Below are 16,397 nucleotides of genomic sequence, written 5' to 3'. Positions count from 1 at the left end.
CGGTATCTGCCTCCAGGTTTTTATTATTCAGACCAATTAGAACTCGTGTTATATCTGGGGCCCAATGTAGGGCACGAATTCACAAAAAAGCCACTTGCCTGTGGCTCTACAGCCACTGGCAAAGACTGGAGCTGCATGTGGCTGGAGTCACCCCCACCCCCAGCTAAGTTTTTATTGCAGCCTCTCTGTAACAAACTCCACACGCACATAAGCTCAGTACACTGCCCGATTCGGCCCCTCACCACCACCCAGCTCTGCCTTTAGGCGCCTCCCACAGCACGTGTTTCTTCCCCAAGATCTCCTGTGTGTGTTTTTCAGTCAGCAGGTTCCCTCTCCCGGTGGGCTGTGGGCTTTCCCTGGATCCCCTCTTTGGGTTGCTGCCACACTAGCTAACTAGCTGCCTTGACACAGCAAGGTCACCTAAAAAGGGACTATAAACAGGGCGTTCCTAGAAACAATGCTTTTCTCTAAGAATAATCCCAACGGAACACCACTCTCTTAGGGATTAGGCAGAAGGTGTAGAAAGGGCACACACTGGACTAATGAAAATGTAGATCAACAAGGAACAGACAAGGTAACCCTTTGCCATTGGGAAACGTTTTAGGGGGCCTCTCGCAGGCCCCCATGTCAAATTAGGTTCAGTCATTTCTTGTCATTTTGAAGGAAACTCCTTCCCAGAGCAATTAAAGAACCTAATGCCTATTGTATTGCTATGGATGATAGAATAGCTATAGAAAAGAGAACAAAAAATTCAGGAGAAACTGTATAGCAAATATTATAAAGATTAGATTTGAACAAGAGAGACCTCTTAATTAGAAGAGATGATCGTTCATCAAACAGTGGGGCTGTTCAATCTAAGCTAACCTATAAAACTAACAAATGCTTTTCATTTGATCATTCAACTTGCCATAAAGGAACCTCCTCAAAATTAGGGTTGGGAAAGGGTTTGCTTCTGTCTTTTGAAGAGAATGAAGGCATCCAGCTAAGGATTCTGAAGACCACTGGACAAATGAGTCATGTGAAGAAAAAGGACAAATCATCCAGAAAAAAAAATATGTCCCAAAGAAAAGAATAAACTGGCCTATTAGTATATCACACCTCCAACAGGATAAAATTTCATAAATCTTCCCAAATGTTTGTTTCTGCTTTTCTCTACAGACACATAATGCAAATTTTTTTTGTTTGTTTGGTTTTTTTGGGTTTTTTGTAGGCCCAGTTCAGCTGAAAATTAAAGCTGGCTTTGGAGTCGGAGTGTGACTCTCTCCTTCTCTAAACTCAAGCATGCTTGTTAAAGTAAAATCTAAAAATCTCTGTCTCATTTCAGAAGCACCACCTGATATGGGACAGAAGAAAAAACAAAATTTGGGGATTATTTTATTGCCGCTAATCTCATAATCTTTTATATTTTGACTCTCTAACACTTTTCTTAATGTATGAATATTATCTCAAAACGTATAAGATATATATAACCTGTCACAATATTAATGGTCAGATAGAGTACTAACTAATTCTAGAAAAAGGCTTCATTTAGCTTCCTGTATATGATTTCAGGTTTGAGTCTCTATCAGGTAACTAGGAATTGAGTTTTTGTACTCTAGATGTACATAACAAATATTGATTCTTTAACCTCTTTGAGATCTGCTGCATATGACATTTAAAATGTTTAAGTTTTCTGCACTGAACCATGACCATGCCTAACAGTGACCTTTGAAGTCTCCAAAAGGAGGATGGGGCCCCATGCTGATGACGTACCTGCACTATGATAACACCACTAAGCTGACAAACACCACCTAAAGATCAGCTTTGGACTACAAATGCTCAGGACAATCTCCAGGTGGCAGCTGAGATGATCCGGCCTCTCCGAGTACTCTAGCCAGGACTTGAGACAAGCTCTGCACTTTCCTATTATGCAGAGACTGGACAACAAATGATATAGCTATCTCTCCCAGGACTTGACTATTAACCCCAAATTTTCTTTTCAGGACCCCCTAAAACTGCTGTCGCCCCCAGACAACAGGAAGTTATTTTAAGAACATGATGCCCACACTCCCAAGAGGGAATGGATGGGTTTTTGTTTTTCAATGGGTTATGGATATTTGTCACTGTTTAGAGTAGTTGGTTACAAGTTATTACTGGCAATGGTCAGGAAAAAAACTGAACAAAGCAGGTTCGATTCAGGGTTCTTGTTTTGAAAAGAAAAAAGGGGGATATAGAAATGATAAGCTAAAAAGGGTAGATTACTGAATCTACTCTGAAAAAGAAAAACAAGAGGGATATGGATATGATAGGATTAAAAAGGTAGGTTATTGAATCTACTTTTAAAACGCAACTACTTGTTTAAATATTTTACACTGATATGGATCTTTGTATAGTGATACAAATTTGAGATTATTTTTGTTAGAACATACTACACATACATATCTACTCTTGTTCAAGGTATTATACCTATACAGCTCATTTACCAATGTAATGCAAATTGCTAGTCCTTGAAAGTTATTATTACAAACTCATTAGGATAATAAAAAAATGCAGGTTAGTACATAGTCACTTATTACAATTAAACTTATAGTAATGTTAGGTATGTTTTCAAGGTCAAACAGATATATTTTAGGTAGACAAGTGGTCTTCAAACACTTCAAAGATCTACAGAATATGACATTTAAGATGTTTTAATAACATAGGTTTGTTTGTTTGTTTTTTAATGACAATGAGACATGTCTGTTCCTGGCAGCACCAATCTACTTCAGAGAAGATGATGGGCATCAATGAAACTCCACATGGAGTTTACTTTCTTTGTGGTAGAAGGTAGTCACTAGGCAAGAATGTGTCCTTACCTCAACTGCTGACAGTATGCTGTCAAAATTGGACAAGTAGGACACAAAAGAAAGTGACTGCAGAACTTTGCCAAGACAAGGTAGGACAACCCTTCAGAATATCCTGCTTCACTAAAAAGTCTGTCAGACATGCTAGGCCTGTAGGCAGAAGATGGATGCCCCAACATTACAGAGGAACCTTGGGTGACTGTCCAGGCAGCCAGCTGTTTCTGTCATTTCTCACTTTTTTGGAAGTCACTTGCCTGCACTTTCTGCTTACTCAGGTAATATTATTTCCTTCTCAGGTCTCTGATGGAGTTGAAGGCTTTATAGTTATAGTTTTCCTTGTTACCAGATTCAGAAAAGAAATTCACTGAAGAGGTGTAAAGTGTATAGACAGAGTTGAGAGATAACAAAGATAATTTTGGGTTGGCAATGAAATTAGGATAGAAGGTGAATTAGGTACAATCTTTGGACTCACCAAGATAGGATAGATAATGGAGTATTTTCTCTGAATTTGTGAAATGTTAATGGCCTAGACATTGTTGGTGTAATTATTGCCTGTATATATTGTATATAGTTGTTATACTTATTGTATATAGTTTTTCTTATATTAGTTATAACTTTTTTAAATTTTAGATAAAAAGGGAGAAATGTGGTGATATTTTGCTTGTGCTCTAACAAAGCTTGCCTGGAGATCAGAGTGTGCAGCTAGCCACTAGTTAACCATAGAGGCCAGGCAGTCACAGCACACACCTTAAATTCCAGCACTAGAGAGGTGAGACAGGAAGTGATATGGCTGGGTGGAGAGAGGAATATAAGGCAGGCAGAGACAGGAGCTCTGCCCCCTTTCGGTCTGAGGAGTTGTAGAGGTGACGTCGGCTGCCCCTTCACTTCTCTGATCTTTCAGCCATTACCCCGTATCTGACCCCAGGATTTTATTATTAAGACCAATTAAAATTCGCACTACAATTACATGACAGTATGTTAGAAATGCAAGCTTTCCAGCTCCTTCTCAGGCCTACTGAATCATTATCAGCTGCGGGTGGGACCCTTTTTAAAAACATGATTTCTTAAAATAAACAGAGCCATCTAAGCACAAGTTCTGCCACTGAGCCACATCCCCGGCTTGGCAGTGTACGGTGTTTCTGAGGTCTGCCCACTCGAGAGCATTCATCTGTATATGAAAGGTAATCAGAGCTGACAGAAACCAGTACACAGTGTGTGTGTGTGTGTGTGTGTGTGTGTGTGTGTGTGTGTGTGTGTGTGTGTGTGTGTGTGTGGTGTTCCTCAGGAACCATCCTCCTGTTTCCTCGGTCTCTCACTGGCCTGGAACTGGCCGACAAGGCCCGGCTGACTGGCCAGCAGGCCCAGGCATCCTTCCTCCTGTCCGCACATGCAGCACCTAGCTTTTAGGTGGATTCTGGGAACTAAACACAGATCTTCATGCTTACACAGCCACCACTGTACCTCCTGAGCCATCTCCCCAGCTCGAACAAATCCCTTCAAACATGCACTGGAAGTACTCTCACACTTCAGAGAAACGTATCCTTCATGTACAACACAAAAGAGAAGAAAATCAAGATTTCAGCAGAAGCAAGCTCCCATTACAACAACAACTTTCTCTGCTTCCTTCCCCCGCTTCCCACCCTCCTGCTTATCTCTCAAGGCGGGAGTATTTTTTGTGACATTTTCAAATGTGTATGAATAGGAAGCTGGGGAATTCATTCCTCGTTTGATTTATGACCAAACACATCAAGCTCTTTTTGTTTTGGGCCCGAATGTGTCATGAATTGAGTCACAGCTACCCCATGGCTCATAATGTCACTTTCCTGCAGCACTGCCAAGGAGAAGGACGGCTCAACTGTCCTCCGCTGACTCGGATGCGCACTTACTGAAGGAAATGACTAGGGATGTGGATTTCACTGGATAGCACGCAGACTAATTCCAACTCAGATGCAGCCAGAATTAGACACTGGGTACCACGGCAACATCAAAGCGGACTTTTATACTGATACACGGTTAAAGGTGACAAACATATTTTAGACCCATGATTTAAGTCCAGGATATATAATCTTCACACAGGAAATTAAAATAATCTTGATGGGGTGCGTATGCACGCTCATGCACGCACACGTGCGCGGGGCACACACACACACACACACACCCCTCTAGAGAATGAATCTCCAAACTTGGGGGTTTTACTCTGATTTCAGGTCCAGCTTCTCAAGATCTTCAGGTCACCCCAAAATTTCAGCATGCCAAATTCCTCCCAGCCTCTCTTAATACTTAATAAGATCATAATGATTTCATATGACTCCAGCTGAAGCTATAAAAAGCCAAGTACTGTGAGGAACTCTTTCCAATGCATTTAAAGTTCCAAGAATGCCCAGCTAGGTCAGAGGCATCATTATCTATAATCTGTTTTAAGCAATTTTAGCTTAAAATTTGTAATGCTCTCTGGATTAATTATAAATATATTTTGGAAGTATTTGATTGACTAGTCAAGTAAGTTCTTATAATTATTCATAAATCTGTTGTGTCCTGTCTGAGGACTCAGACGCCCTCTGTAGACTCAGTACCACCCTGCTCTACTATGGTTCCTCAGTCTCCATCCACACTGTGAGAGAAAGCCCCATGCAGTCAAACTCAAGGCTTTCTTTTGGTATGAGCATCACTTGCTCCAGGAGACCTGAGCTAATCTACACAAGCCTGGCATTAAACCTGAGAAGATAAACAGATGTAAGTTACTATGTACCCATTGGGCAAGGTGCTATGAAGTAAAATACAACATCGGCCTCGTAACAACCAAAGACTTGTCTACTGGAAACACCACTCAAGGACAGTTTCCAGAGACAACCCAGCACAGTGCAAACATAATGAGGGTCGACGCTGAGAGGAGTAATAGAGGACTTCTTTTCCATGACCCCAAACTGAACTCAGACGGAAAACCACGCCTTTCCCCTCCAGCTGGAAACGGAGAGACACTGTTCAACAAAGATTCTGCTTGGCCCTCTCCCTTGGGGAGCCCCCAACGAGTGGGCAGTGTCCTCAGATCTAATGGCTTAAATGCTTGCTGGCCAAGCGGGGATGGCTTCCCTTCCTTCAGCAGCACAAAGCAACTTACGTAGTGGCTGTCCAGTCCCCACAGTTTCCTCCCTCTGCTGCAAGGTGGTTTCTGTCTGGTCCAGAAGGTCCATGGGCAGTTGAAGTTGTAGGAGATGGAGTGGACAGTGAATCCTGACTGCTGGTGGGGGTGTCCTCCTTGAGAGGGCCGGGATTGTCACCTAGAGGGAATAGAGCACTGGGTTCACAAACAGAAGAAAGAAAAACTAATAATAATTACATGCCCTTATTTATCAAATTATTTTCAAAATTACATTCATACTTCAGCCCGAAAGTGTGCTGATACCAGGCCTTTGAAGGTTTGCACCTGTGAATTTTCCTTTCTTACATACTTCCAATGAAGACACTCAGTGCTGTTAGTTTGGATATGGAAATGTCCCCCAAAGACCACTCAGCTAACAGCCTGAGTCCCAGCCACTGGCACTGCTGGAAAGTGGTGGAAGCCTTAGGAAGTACAACCTTATAAAATGTTTACTTGGTCACTGAAGGTATGTCCTTAAAGGGGACTTTGCAATCCCACATCCTTCTTCGTCATTCCAAGAGGCAACAACTGTCTCTATCTCATGTACCCTATTGTTCCCCACAAGCCTAAACAATGGGCCCAATCAGTCATGGACTTCAGTCTCTAAAACTGTGAGCCAAAGAAAGCCTTCTCCTCTCCATAAGGTGGCATGTCACAGGTGTTTATTACAGTGACAGAAGGCTGACTAACACATAGATTAAACCCCACAATGAGTGAAGAAAGAAAATAAACCGAAGACTGAATGGAGAACAAGCACCTTGTATGCAGCCACGTGAATGCTGAGCGTACAAAGATCCCAGACACAGACCAGTGACGACATCAGGGCAGCCCAGGGTGGCACAGTGCCATGCAGAGCCCAATCCCTTATCACCGGCTCATCTCGCACCCTGACTGCATGATACAAGGAACTAGAATTCTGAGCTACTACCCTGGACTATGATTTCTAACGGTTTCACTTACTAATAATATTCAGGCATGAAGGAGCTTCTATTTCCCTGTGAACACTGAGGGGACAACACAGTGCTGGGTCCCCACAGTCCCTGCAAGGGATGAATGTAAACCACAACTAAGCAGCAGGTCCTAAATGAGGTGTGTGATTTATGCCACTTTATAAAAACATGTCCACCACTATCTGTATGTCTTATCAGCTTGTGTAGAAATGCAAGACAGAGAAGATCTGGCGAAAGCAGCTATTCCCCTCAGCTGGCCTTGCTTTCATGAAGTCCCAGCTTCTATAAAACACACAGGAATGCCCCCAGGCAGAACTCTGTTCTTTCTGCCCAAGGAGCTTACTAACTCTTGACACCTCCCCCCCCACCCCCCCCCACCCCCCACCCCCAGGGTGACTTGCAGAGGAAGACGGTCCACAGACACAGCACTAACCTGGCCTTGATTTTCCAGGTAATGGGTCAGAACAATTGCCCAACACTGCCACAGCAGCAAATGGAGGTTCACAACCTTAGCCAACAAACGCCCCAAGTGCACTGAGATGTCACAGATCCCTACCCTGGATCATAGGTGCAGCGTGCACACAAATGCCAGGGTTAAAAAAGAACTCTCTCTTAGGAAACCATTTCAGAAAAATTTCAATCCCTCCCAAAATGAACCAGAAGACAAATTCCAGGTCCTGACTAGACTAGACCCTGGGATGCCAGTCTTGCAACCTGAGTGTAGAAAATAAAATCTAACTGACTCCTGACCCAACTCAGAACTAAAGTAAGTGTCTTAGAATTGAGATCTGGAAAAGCTTCTTTAGGGAAGTGGGCATCCGAGTTAATGGAATGGGGACAGATGCCTGGGGAGACAGAGGAAGGGAGCAGCACCCTGCAGAGAAGGGAGCATGCAGCACTGAGTGACCGACTTGGAGCGGATCCTCTCCCTGGACTGCACCTCCTTGTAAAGTCTTGTCCTCTCCTCGTCACAAACATTCTAGAAATACCATTTAATTGATCTTTCAGCAAGTCACTTTATGGTAGCCCTTCAGCTCAAACATGTTTGCAACTGAAGACATTCAGCCCTGACAGTGGCGCCAACTTAGGGGCAAGTGGACCACACCCACTGTCAGAACACTGCTTCAGTTTTTAGAACGGAGTTCCCTCTGAGAGCACAGCTGCCTCTTCCTGTGCTTAGAAAGCTCAACTCCACTTCTTTTCTGCACAGACAGAAACTGTCCTCAGTCACTGTGAGTCACTACTCTACAAAATGGAGAGGGACCCAGCTGGGTGTGGTGTGCACACTCCTCGAGCTCAGGGGTCTGGGGCTTGCAGGCTGCAAAATTTCATGTAGATATCCAACCTAGACCACATGCAAGACCAGAAAGAGAGGGTCAAAGACAGTGTCTTTGGCTTGAATGTGAACCCTCCCACCCCACCCCACACAAATAGGTTTGCGTGTTTGAAGCTGTCTTGAAAAGTTATGGAGCTTTTAAAAGAGGGAGCCTTGCCAGGCGGTGGTGGCGCACGCCTTTAATCCCAGCACTCGGGAGGCAGAGCCAGGCGGATCTCTGTGAGTTCGAGGCCAGCCTGGGCTACCAAGTGAGTCCCAGGAAAGGCGCAAAGCTACACAGAGAAACTCTGTCTCGAAAAACCAAAAAAAAAAAAAAAAAGAGGGAGCCTCACCAGAGGAAATGGACCACTGGGGCTGCCTTGAGTTTTATGTCCTTCTTCCTATCCTCTAGTTGCTTCCTGACTCGGGGTGCAATGAAAATATCCAGGGGATTCATGCCGTCTGGATGGACTGTGTGTACCCCTTCAACTATAAGCTCAGAGAGTTCATCTCACCCCTTAGTTGACTTCTGGACAGGGATGTGGCCACAGCAATGATAAAAACACCCTCAGTATCAACCTACCTTTAGGACAGGTAACCAATTCCAGCTCAACACAAGAGCCCAATTTGGCAGCTCCTTGTGAGAGGGACACACAGTTGGTTTCCTGGCTCCCTGAGGCTAAATCGCCATTCTTCCAGGTTCACCCACTGACTCCAGGTCAGTGCCTAACTCAGAAAAAGCAATTGTGGAGAATCTGGGAACATCTTCCCTTCTGACTCATTCCTACCAGGGGAAGGGCTGAAGAGCAGAAGCAGGTCTGGGGAGTCTGAGAGCAGGGGTCTAATGTTACTTTAAAAACACCTCCAGGAACAGCAGTTCACTCACAATGCCTCTAATCCCTTCCCCAGGCAGACTTACACAGCACAAACTGTCACTCAGCATGCTGAGTCACATTCTATTAGGAGCACTGTCTTCCAGTCTGCCAGCAGTGGCAGTCTGAGCCCTCAGGTGAGAGCGACATGGTAGATGGGAATATGTTTACAGACTGATCAAATGAAGACACCTCACTCTACTTTCTCAGCAGATAAAACTCCTCATCTCTGTTCAGGAATGAGTCTGTCTGCTCATAAGAATCTTGTGAACAGGGAGAACAAGAACCACGTCCATCATGTACATCAATAGTCAGGCTTATAACCATTTCCCAAACTGCTCCTAACAGTGTGGGTTATCAATATATTTGTATGTGGAAGACAGGTCAATCCTGGCTGTTATGCTCAGACACCTCTTTTTCATTTACAGGGTCTCTCACTGGCCTGAAACTCAACAAGTAGTCTACGTTGGCTGGTCAGCAAGCCACGGGACAGGGATCCCCTTATCTCCACCTCCCCTGCTCTAGAATTACAAGCATATGCCACCATGCCCAGACTTATTTCCAATGGGTGGAAATCAGATCATCATGTTTGCGTTACCTCGCAAACCCGTGTTCTCAATGCTCTCTAAAGCAAGTGTTTGAAATCTTGTGAGATTAATTTATAACTGAGAATCAGGATCAGATGCTTTTTTTCTCATTTTGCAGTGCTATGAACCTAGCAAATGCCATGTAAGCACTCTACCAGAGGGCCACAGGCACAACCCCTGGTCATCTTCATCTCTCACTTCTTTTAATAAAGCAACCTTTACCCTCAGGTGCGAGCCACCCTTTAATGAGCATCTACAAGAAGTCCTGTGACTAAAAAGAGCAAAAATGGTACTAAAAGACATTTGTTTTCAATAATCACTGACACATAAGACACCAGGCAACGCCCAGCTTAAACCTGACCTCCAGCAACCACTTGCCAACACCGTCTGCACTCTCCTCTCCCCTCAAGCAGCATCCATCTGCCAGTTTGCTGCTGCACATGATTTTAATACCTAATCTAGCCTGCCACCCAACTTCCATCATACATGTTTTGAGGGTGGAAACAACGTCTCAGGCTTGGTAGTCCTTTACCGGCACATGGTGTTGCCAGGCAAAACTTGAGGAAATGCCATGGACGCTCTACTATAAGAAATATCATGGGTATGAGGGCCACTGCCTCCAAGACTGAGCAGAGAATAGAGGATCTACACTTGTCAGTGTGTTCTCACAAAACTGGCCAGTGCTTTCCACTTCTCAGCTCCTCCCTTCCACACCACAAGCATGTCCACTCCCTGCCCTTCTGACTACTCACCAGGCACATGAGCGATGAGGCTTTACAGTTATAGCATTGGTTCCTGGCCCCAAGGTGCTCACAGGCTAACACTGGAGACCGGTGACAATAAGCAGCAAAGGTGGCATTTGCATAATGAGACTTTCTGAGGGGCCTTGAGACTCAGGAAACAGGACAGTGGGAGACATCTCTGCCAGACTAAAGAACAGAGACTGATAGAGAAACATCAAGTTGAAAGACAGGTGAGAACTTGGCACTTTTCAGAGCTGTGAAGTGGTTGGATTTGGCTGGAGTATGGGGGGGGGGCAGGCAGAGGCAGAAAACAGAACTCTGTGTAACACTGGGGCATCTGAATTCATCTGCAGGTGGAAAGAGCAATTACGGGGAGCAATGCGATCCAGAGAAGGGAGCCAGGAGACATCCAGGCACTGCAGTCAGCAGAACTCAGTCAAGACAAGTGAGGGTGGAAAGAAAGTGACTCACAAGTTCCCTGAAAAACTAGACGGAAGGACATACCAGAGGAACATGCATTTCACTTTATTTCACTCTTGCAGGGCTGAGAACCGAGCTGGGGTCTCATATGCTGGGCAAGTGCTCTGGCACTGAGTGTCTTAATTAGGATTTCCATTGCCATAATGAAACGTGACCAAAAGCATGTTGGGAAGAAAAGGGTTTAATAGCTTACACTTCCATATCACTGTTCATCATTGGAGGAAGTCAGGACAGGAACTCAAAAAGGGCAGGAACCGGGAGGCAGGAGCTGACGCAGAAGCCATGGAGGGGAGCTGCTGACTGGCTTGCTCCTAGTGGCTTACCCAGCCTGCTTTTCTGATTAAAGCCCAATCAGAGATTTTTCTAGCCAATTAATTTTAAATGGGAATCTTCTTCTCTTCCCACATATGCTCAGAAACAACTAAAAGATAAAATAACATTAAAAAAAATAAAGACGATATACATGGCCTCGAACCCGTCCATTGCCTCTGTACAGCAGAGACAGAAGGGAAATAAATACTCAGAGGTCTATGGAAGCGTAAGTCAAAGGCCAGCGGTCCCGGGACCCACTGGTCCAGCAGACTTGACAGCACTCAGGTCCTGTGGCTTCTCAGAACCTGTGATCCACCAGGCCTTGGGTAATATGAAGCTCACCACAGTAAACTTGACCTAAGTGTTCACTGACCCAGAGAACTGGATTTGATGGTCTGCCTTCTGGTCTGTTTGCTGTGTGCTAACAACAAAACTTGGCTCTTAGCGAAACACTGAGGTAAACTTGTGAGGAAAGGAAACAGGAAGGGGAAAGGAGAGAAAAGCCACACACTCAGAGCATGCTCCTTCACAAGGGACTCACAACACGAGCTGCTAAGAACAAACAGAAATTACGACAGTGTTATGGTTTGAATATAAAACATGCTCCCACGGGCTAATACTTGGTCTGAATACTTGGTGCCCAGCTAGCGGCAATGTCTGGGGAGGTTCTGAGACTGCTGGGAGGAAGTTCCCAGCAGGAAGAAGGAGGTTACTGGGGCAGGACTTCAGGGACACAGCTTTGGCTACTTTGTGACTCACTGTCTGCTTCCTGGCTTCCCATGATATCAGTATATGTTCTCAGCCATATGCTGCCACTGTCAAGATGTCCTGCTCAGGTATCCAGGGCCAATCAACTGAGGACATGATCCTCCGAAATTATGAGCCCAAATAAATAATCCTTCCTTTGCTTCTGTCAGGTACTAGGCACAGCAGAGCAACAGTAACTATAGTCAGCATGCTCAGAAAATACGAAAAGTCAATGATTTCGAGATGCATAATACAGAGAACAGCAGGAGAACCACCAGCATCGAGGTTCTGGAGAAGAAACAAGCTGGGAGGAAGAGACACTTAAAGATGTAAGGAGACACCCCTAAAAATTAAAGAAATTTCAGAGGATCTCATCCTAATGGACTCAAGAGCAGCAAAATGAAGAATAAAGAAAAACATGGACGTGAGACACTACTGTATAATGTAAGAATATCAGATACAAGGAACAAAACCAAAACCTATACAAATATAAAGAACACAGCATATAAAAGTCAATCCAAAACAGAATTCTCAACAGTACTAGAGTGCAGAACAGAATCCAGAAGCCTTCAAAGAATCAAGTGGAAAGGATTCTAAATGTATTTAAAAATGTGAGGGCATAATAAAAATATCATCAGACATTACAAATCTCTAAAGGCCTGATACCCAAAGAACTATACTGGCTATTCTCACAGAGAAATTAAAGAGTTTATCAAGAGAAGCAACAGAGAGATGTTGAACTAACTTGGAAATGTTTGTTGTTGCCATTAATAAAGGAAATGGGAAGGGAGTAATCAAAAAAAAAAAAAATCCAGAAACAAATTCTAGAAAATGCCAACAAAGTTGGGGAAATGAGAGAAAATTGAGACTATCTGTCTTGCTGGTTATAGAGGCAAGGTATAGATAGTTTAAGATCTCAACAGATAAATGAGTATATGATTCAAAGAAGGACAACACTCGAAACAAAAACACAGAGACTACCATCAGAACACACAGACTACTACCATCAGAACACAGAGACTACCATCAGAACACAGAGACTACCATCAGAACACAGAGACTACCATCAGAACACAGAAAACTACCATCAGAACACACAGACTACCATCAGAACACAGAGACTACTATCAGAACAGAAAACTACCATCAGAACACACAGACTACCATCAGAACACAGCACCAAAACAACACAGAGAAACCCTGTCCCAAAAAACCAAACAAATAAACAACAAAGGAAGGAAAAATGTATCAAATGCATTCAGAGAAAAATATATAATGACAGAAATTGCAACATAATGATAATTATATAAAAATGGATTAAACTTGACAATTAAAAGACAGTGACTCTCCAAATACATTTTATATCAAACACTACATCAACTTAAAGAAGCAAGCTTAAGGCAAAAAAGACAAGGATGAAAATACAAGAAGAAAGGATGGGTATACTAGGTACCTAGGACCCAAAAGAAAGATAGTAACAGTAGGTACATGAAGGCCATGTAACAAAGAGCAAGGTGATGATCACACAACAAAATAAAACCATAAAACCTCCAGCAACCAACCATAAGCTACAGGAAAAACAAAAGTCAACACTGTAGTGATAGGCTTTGACATGCTCCACTCAGACCCCAACAGGTAGCAAGGGAAAGAATGTATAAGGAGACTTCTCTAGCCCACCACCTCACCACCCCGACATTCCCACCACCCCCACCACCGACACACACACACACACACACACACACACACACACACACACACACACACACACACACAACTTGCAGCAAATAGAGAATAATAGTCTCAACATCAGAAAAAATACTTTTGAGGGAAGGTCATAAAATCTAAATATAACTTAGTTACTTTTCTATTGCTGTGAAGAGACACTATGACCACCAAACCAACTTTTAAAGAAAGCATTCCATCAGGGCTTGCTTGGTTTCAGAGGGTGAGTCCATGACCGTTGTGGAGGGGTCAAGGCAGCAGGCAGCCAGGCACTGGAGCAGTAGCTGAGAGCCCACATGTTCAGACAACCACAGGGGGAGGGAGAGGGAAAGGAACAAGTGCAGGCAGTGTGGGGCGGCGGGAAGGGGAGAGAAGAGGGGAATGAGAATGATACGGCTTCTGAAACCTCAACGTATATGCCCAATGACACAGCTCCAACAAGGCCACGCCTCCCAATCCTCCCAAACAGTTCTACCAACTAGGGACCAACATTCAAACATATTAGCCTATGGAGGCTGTCCTCATTCAAATCACCACAAACACCAAACAAAAACTTTGTAAATTATCTTCTTAAAGCAGGTGAGAATTGCAAGACAATCATTATAACAAAATACTGTACTTTACAATTCCCATATCAGCAAACTAAATACAGTTAAGCTATTAAGAAATCCTTAGAACTTGGGGTTGGGGATTTAGCTCAGTGGTAGAGCACTTGCCTAGCAAGCACAAAGCCCTGGGTTCAGTCCTCAGGTCTGGGGGGAAAAAATAACAAAAAAGACAAAAAAAAAAAATACTTAGAACTCAATAACAACAAAAATACATTTCATACTAAAACTTGTAAGTCATGCTTTAAAAAAATAGCAAAAAGAACACTATAGCTTTAAAATACCAGGAAATAAGAGCATTGTATGCCAACAGATAATCTTCCCAAATATTGATAACCAAAGAATAGTCATCACAGAATTCACTAGAATAATACCTATATGTTACCTTTATTTTAATGAACTCATGTAAGAGGGATTATTCACACATTTTAAATAATAAACACAAGCTACTATATACGTAAAAAACTAATATCCTTAAATATTACTTTCACTGCTTATTAGTATATAAACCTTGCTGAGAATAAAGTCTCCAAGTGATCTGATACCTAGCAACTTCCTCTACACGTAGACACATAGATTCAAACCTCAATATCAACTATTTTATTTTTGAAAATGGTTTCAATACAAATTAAGTGGCCTTCCCCAGCAGGGGTTGGTAGAACCAACTTCCTGCCATAATGACAGCCTGCATTTCCGTGGTTCAGAGGGCCACTCACAAGCAGCTAGCACGCCGCACCATAGCGGTCTTTCCTCCTATGTTACTATGGCATGCAGAGGACACTGGATCAAGAGCTATCGGACCCAGTGTCAGGAACCCATTTCTTACATGTTGACATAATTTCTAGTGTATTAAAACAAGGTCTAAGTTGGTAGATTTTACCAGAACTAGCACCTAATGCTACAAGGACTAGCATAAACTATAGCATGCCAAATTATACATTTCCCCTTCCCCAGCTCAAAGTGCTACTGTACTTGATATCATAAACAACCATGTCATGTTGAAGAGCAAATGTGGATGGGGCCTACACACAGTTAAACCTGTCCTGGTAGTGGAACAGCACAGCAACACAACAGATGAGATGTGAATCAACAACTGAATTTTAAGATCAACGGCAGTGGGATGTCTTTCTGTACGCTGTGAATATGTGTTGCTCTCATTGGTTGATAAATAAAGCTGTGTGGCCAATGGCAAGGCAGAATAAGGTTAGGCGGTACATTCCAACTGAAGACGGAAACAGAGAAAGGTGGAGTGAGATGAGGCCAGCAGACTGGCAACGCCACAGCCACGTGACAACAGACAGATTAATGGGGATGGGTTAAGATGAAAGATCGAGCTAGCAAGAAACCTGAGCCTAGGCCATACAGTTTGTAATTAATAGAAGCCTCTGTGTGTTTACTTGGGACCAGGCGAGACACAGGAAACTTCCGCCTACAATCAACAGAGGGCAAAAGGCATCATTCTTATCCCTCCTAAACAAAAGAACACATAAAGTAGAGGACAGTGGACCAGATAGTGCTACTTCCCAATACACAGTCAATACAGGCCCATGGCACTCGGGAAATGACACCTTGCAACTGCCATCCTCAATCAGTTCAGATTGAAATCCTGCACTGTAACTAGGACATGTCCGTACATGAGCCACATACGCTTTACCTTTCCTACCCAGGTCCTGAAAGTACATCAGCGTATTGGCTGGTTTCCATCTACTGGACGTGAAGTCTGTGGATAGTGGGACATTCCTCACCTCCAATTCAGAGTAAGGAATGTGACTCCAGAATGGCTTGCTGCAACTTGTGATTGCTTTAAAAGGCATATAAGGGTCTGTTACACTTAGACCACCCCCAAGCATTTCCCCTCCCCTACACACACACACACACACACACACACACACACACACACACACACACACACACACACACACACACTATATCAGCTAAGACTTTTCTTCCAAGCTGTCCAACCAAGTAAGGCTGCTTCTTCACCACTCACCCAGAGTCAGGCTAGTCCAGAGCATCAGGGTTCCTTGGACCTGCTCTACCTGTAAATGTGGCCCACAAAGGAAAGAGCAGCGCCCAGCAGGAAGCTGCAGGAAGCATGGCTGG

The 16,397-nt window shown here is 43.7% G+C and overlaps 1 protein-coding gene across 6 annotated transcripts in view; it reads right to left on the bottom strand.

The window, feature by feature from the left end:
- LOC102904570 (rho GTPase-activating protein 10) overlaps positions 1-16,397 on the bottom strand; it is a 300,700-nt gene that overhangs the window by 25,669 nt on the left and 258,634 nt on the right. For all 6 annotated transcript variants that reach the window (XR_013051024.1, XM_076571472.1, XM_076571473.1 and 3 more), the window contains one exon: positions 5,941-6,100. Coding sequence is in view for 5 of the 6 variants with exons in the window: in XM_076571472.1 (XP_076427587.1) it covers positions 5,941-6,100 (160 nt within the window). In the remaining variant the exon portion in view is untranslated. The remainder of the gene's footprint in view (positions 1-5,940; positions 6,101-16,397) is intronic.

This window comes from Peromyscus maniculatus, chromosome 5 (genome assembly GCF_049852395.1).
Source record: "Peromyscus maniculatus bairdii isolate BWxNUB_F1_BW_parent chromosome 5, HU_Pman_BW_mat_3.1, whole genome shotgun sequence".
Lineage (NCBI taxonomy): Eukaryota > Metazoa > Chordata > Mammalia > Rodentia > Cricetidae > Peromyscus > Peromyscus maniculatus.
Note: the sequence above shows the minus strand (reverse complement) of the source record. Positions and strands in the feature narration are given on the sequence as shown.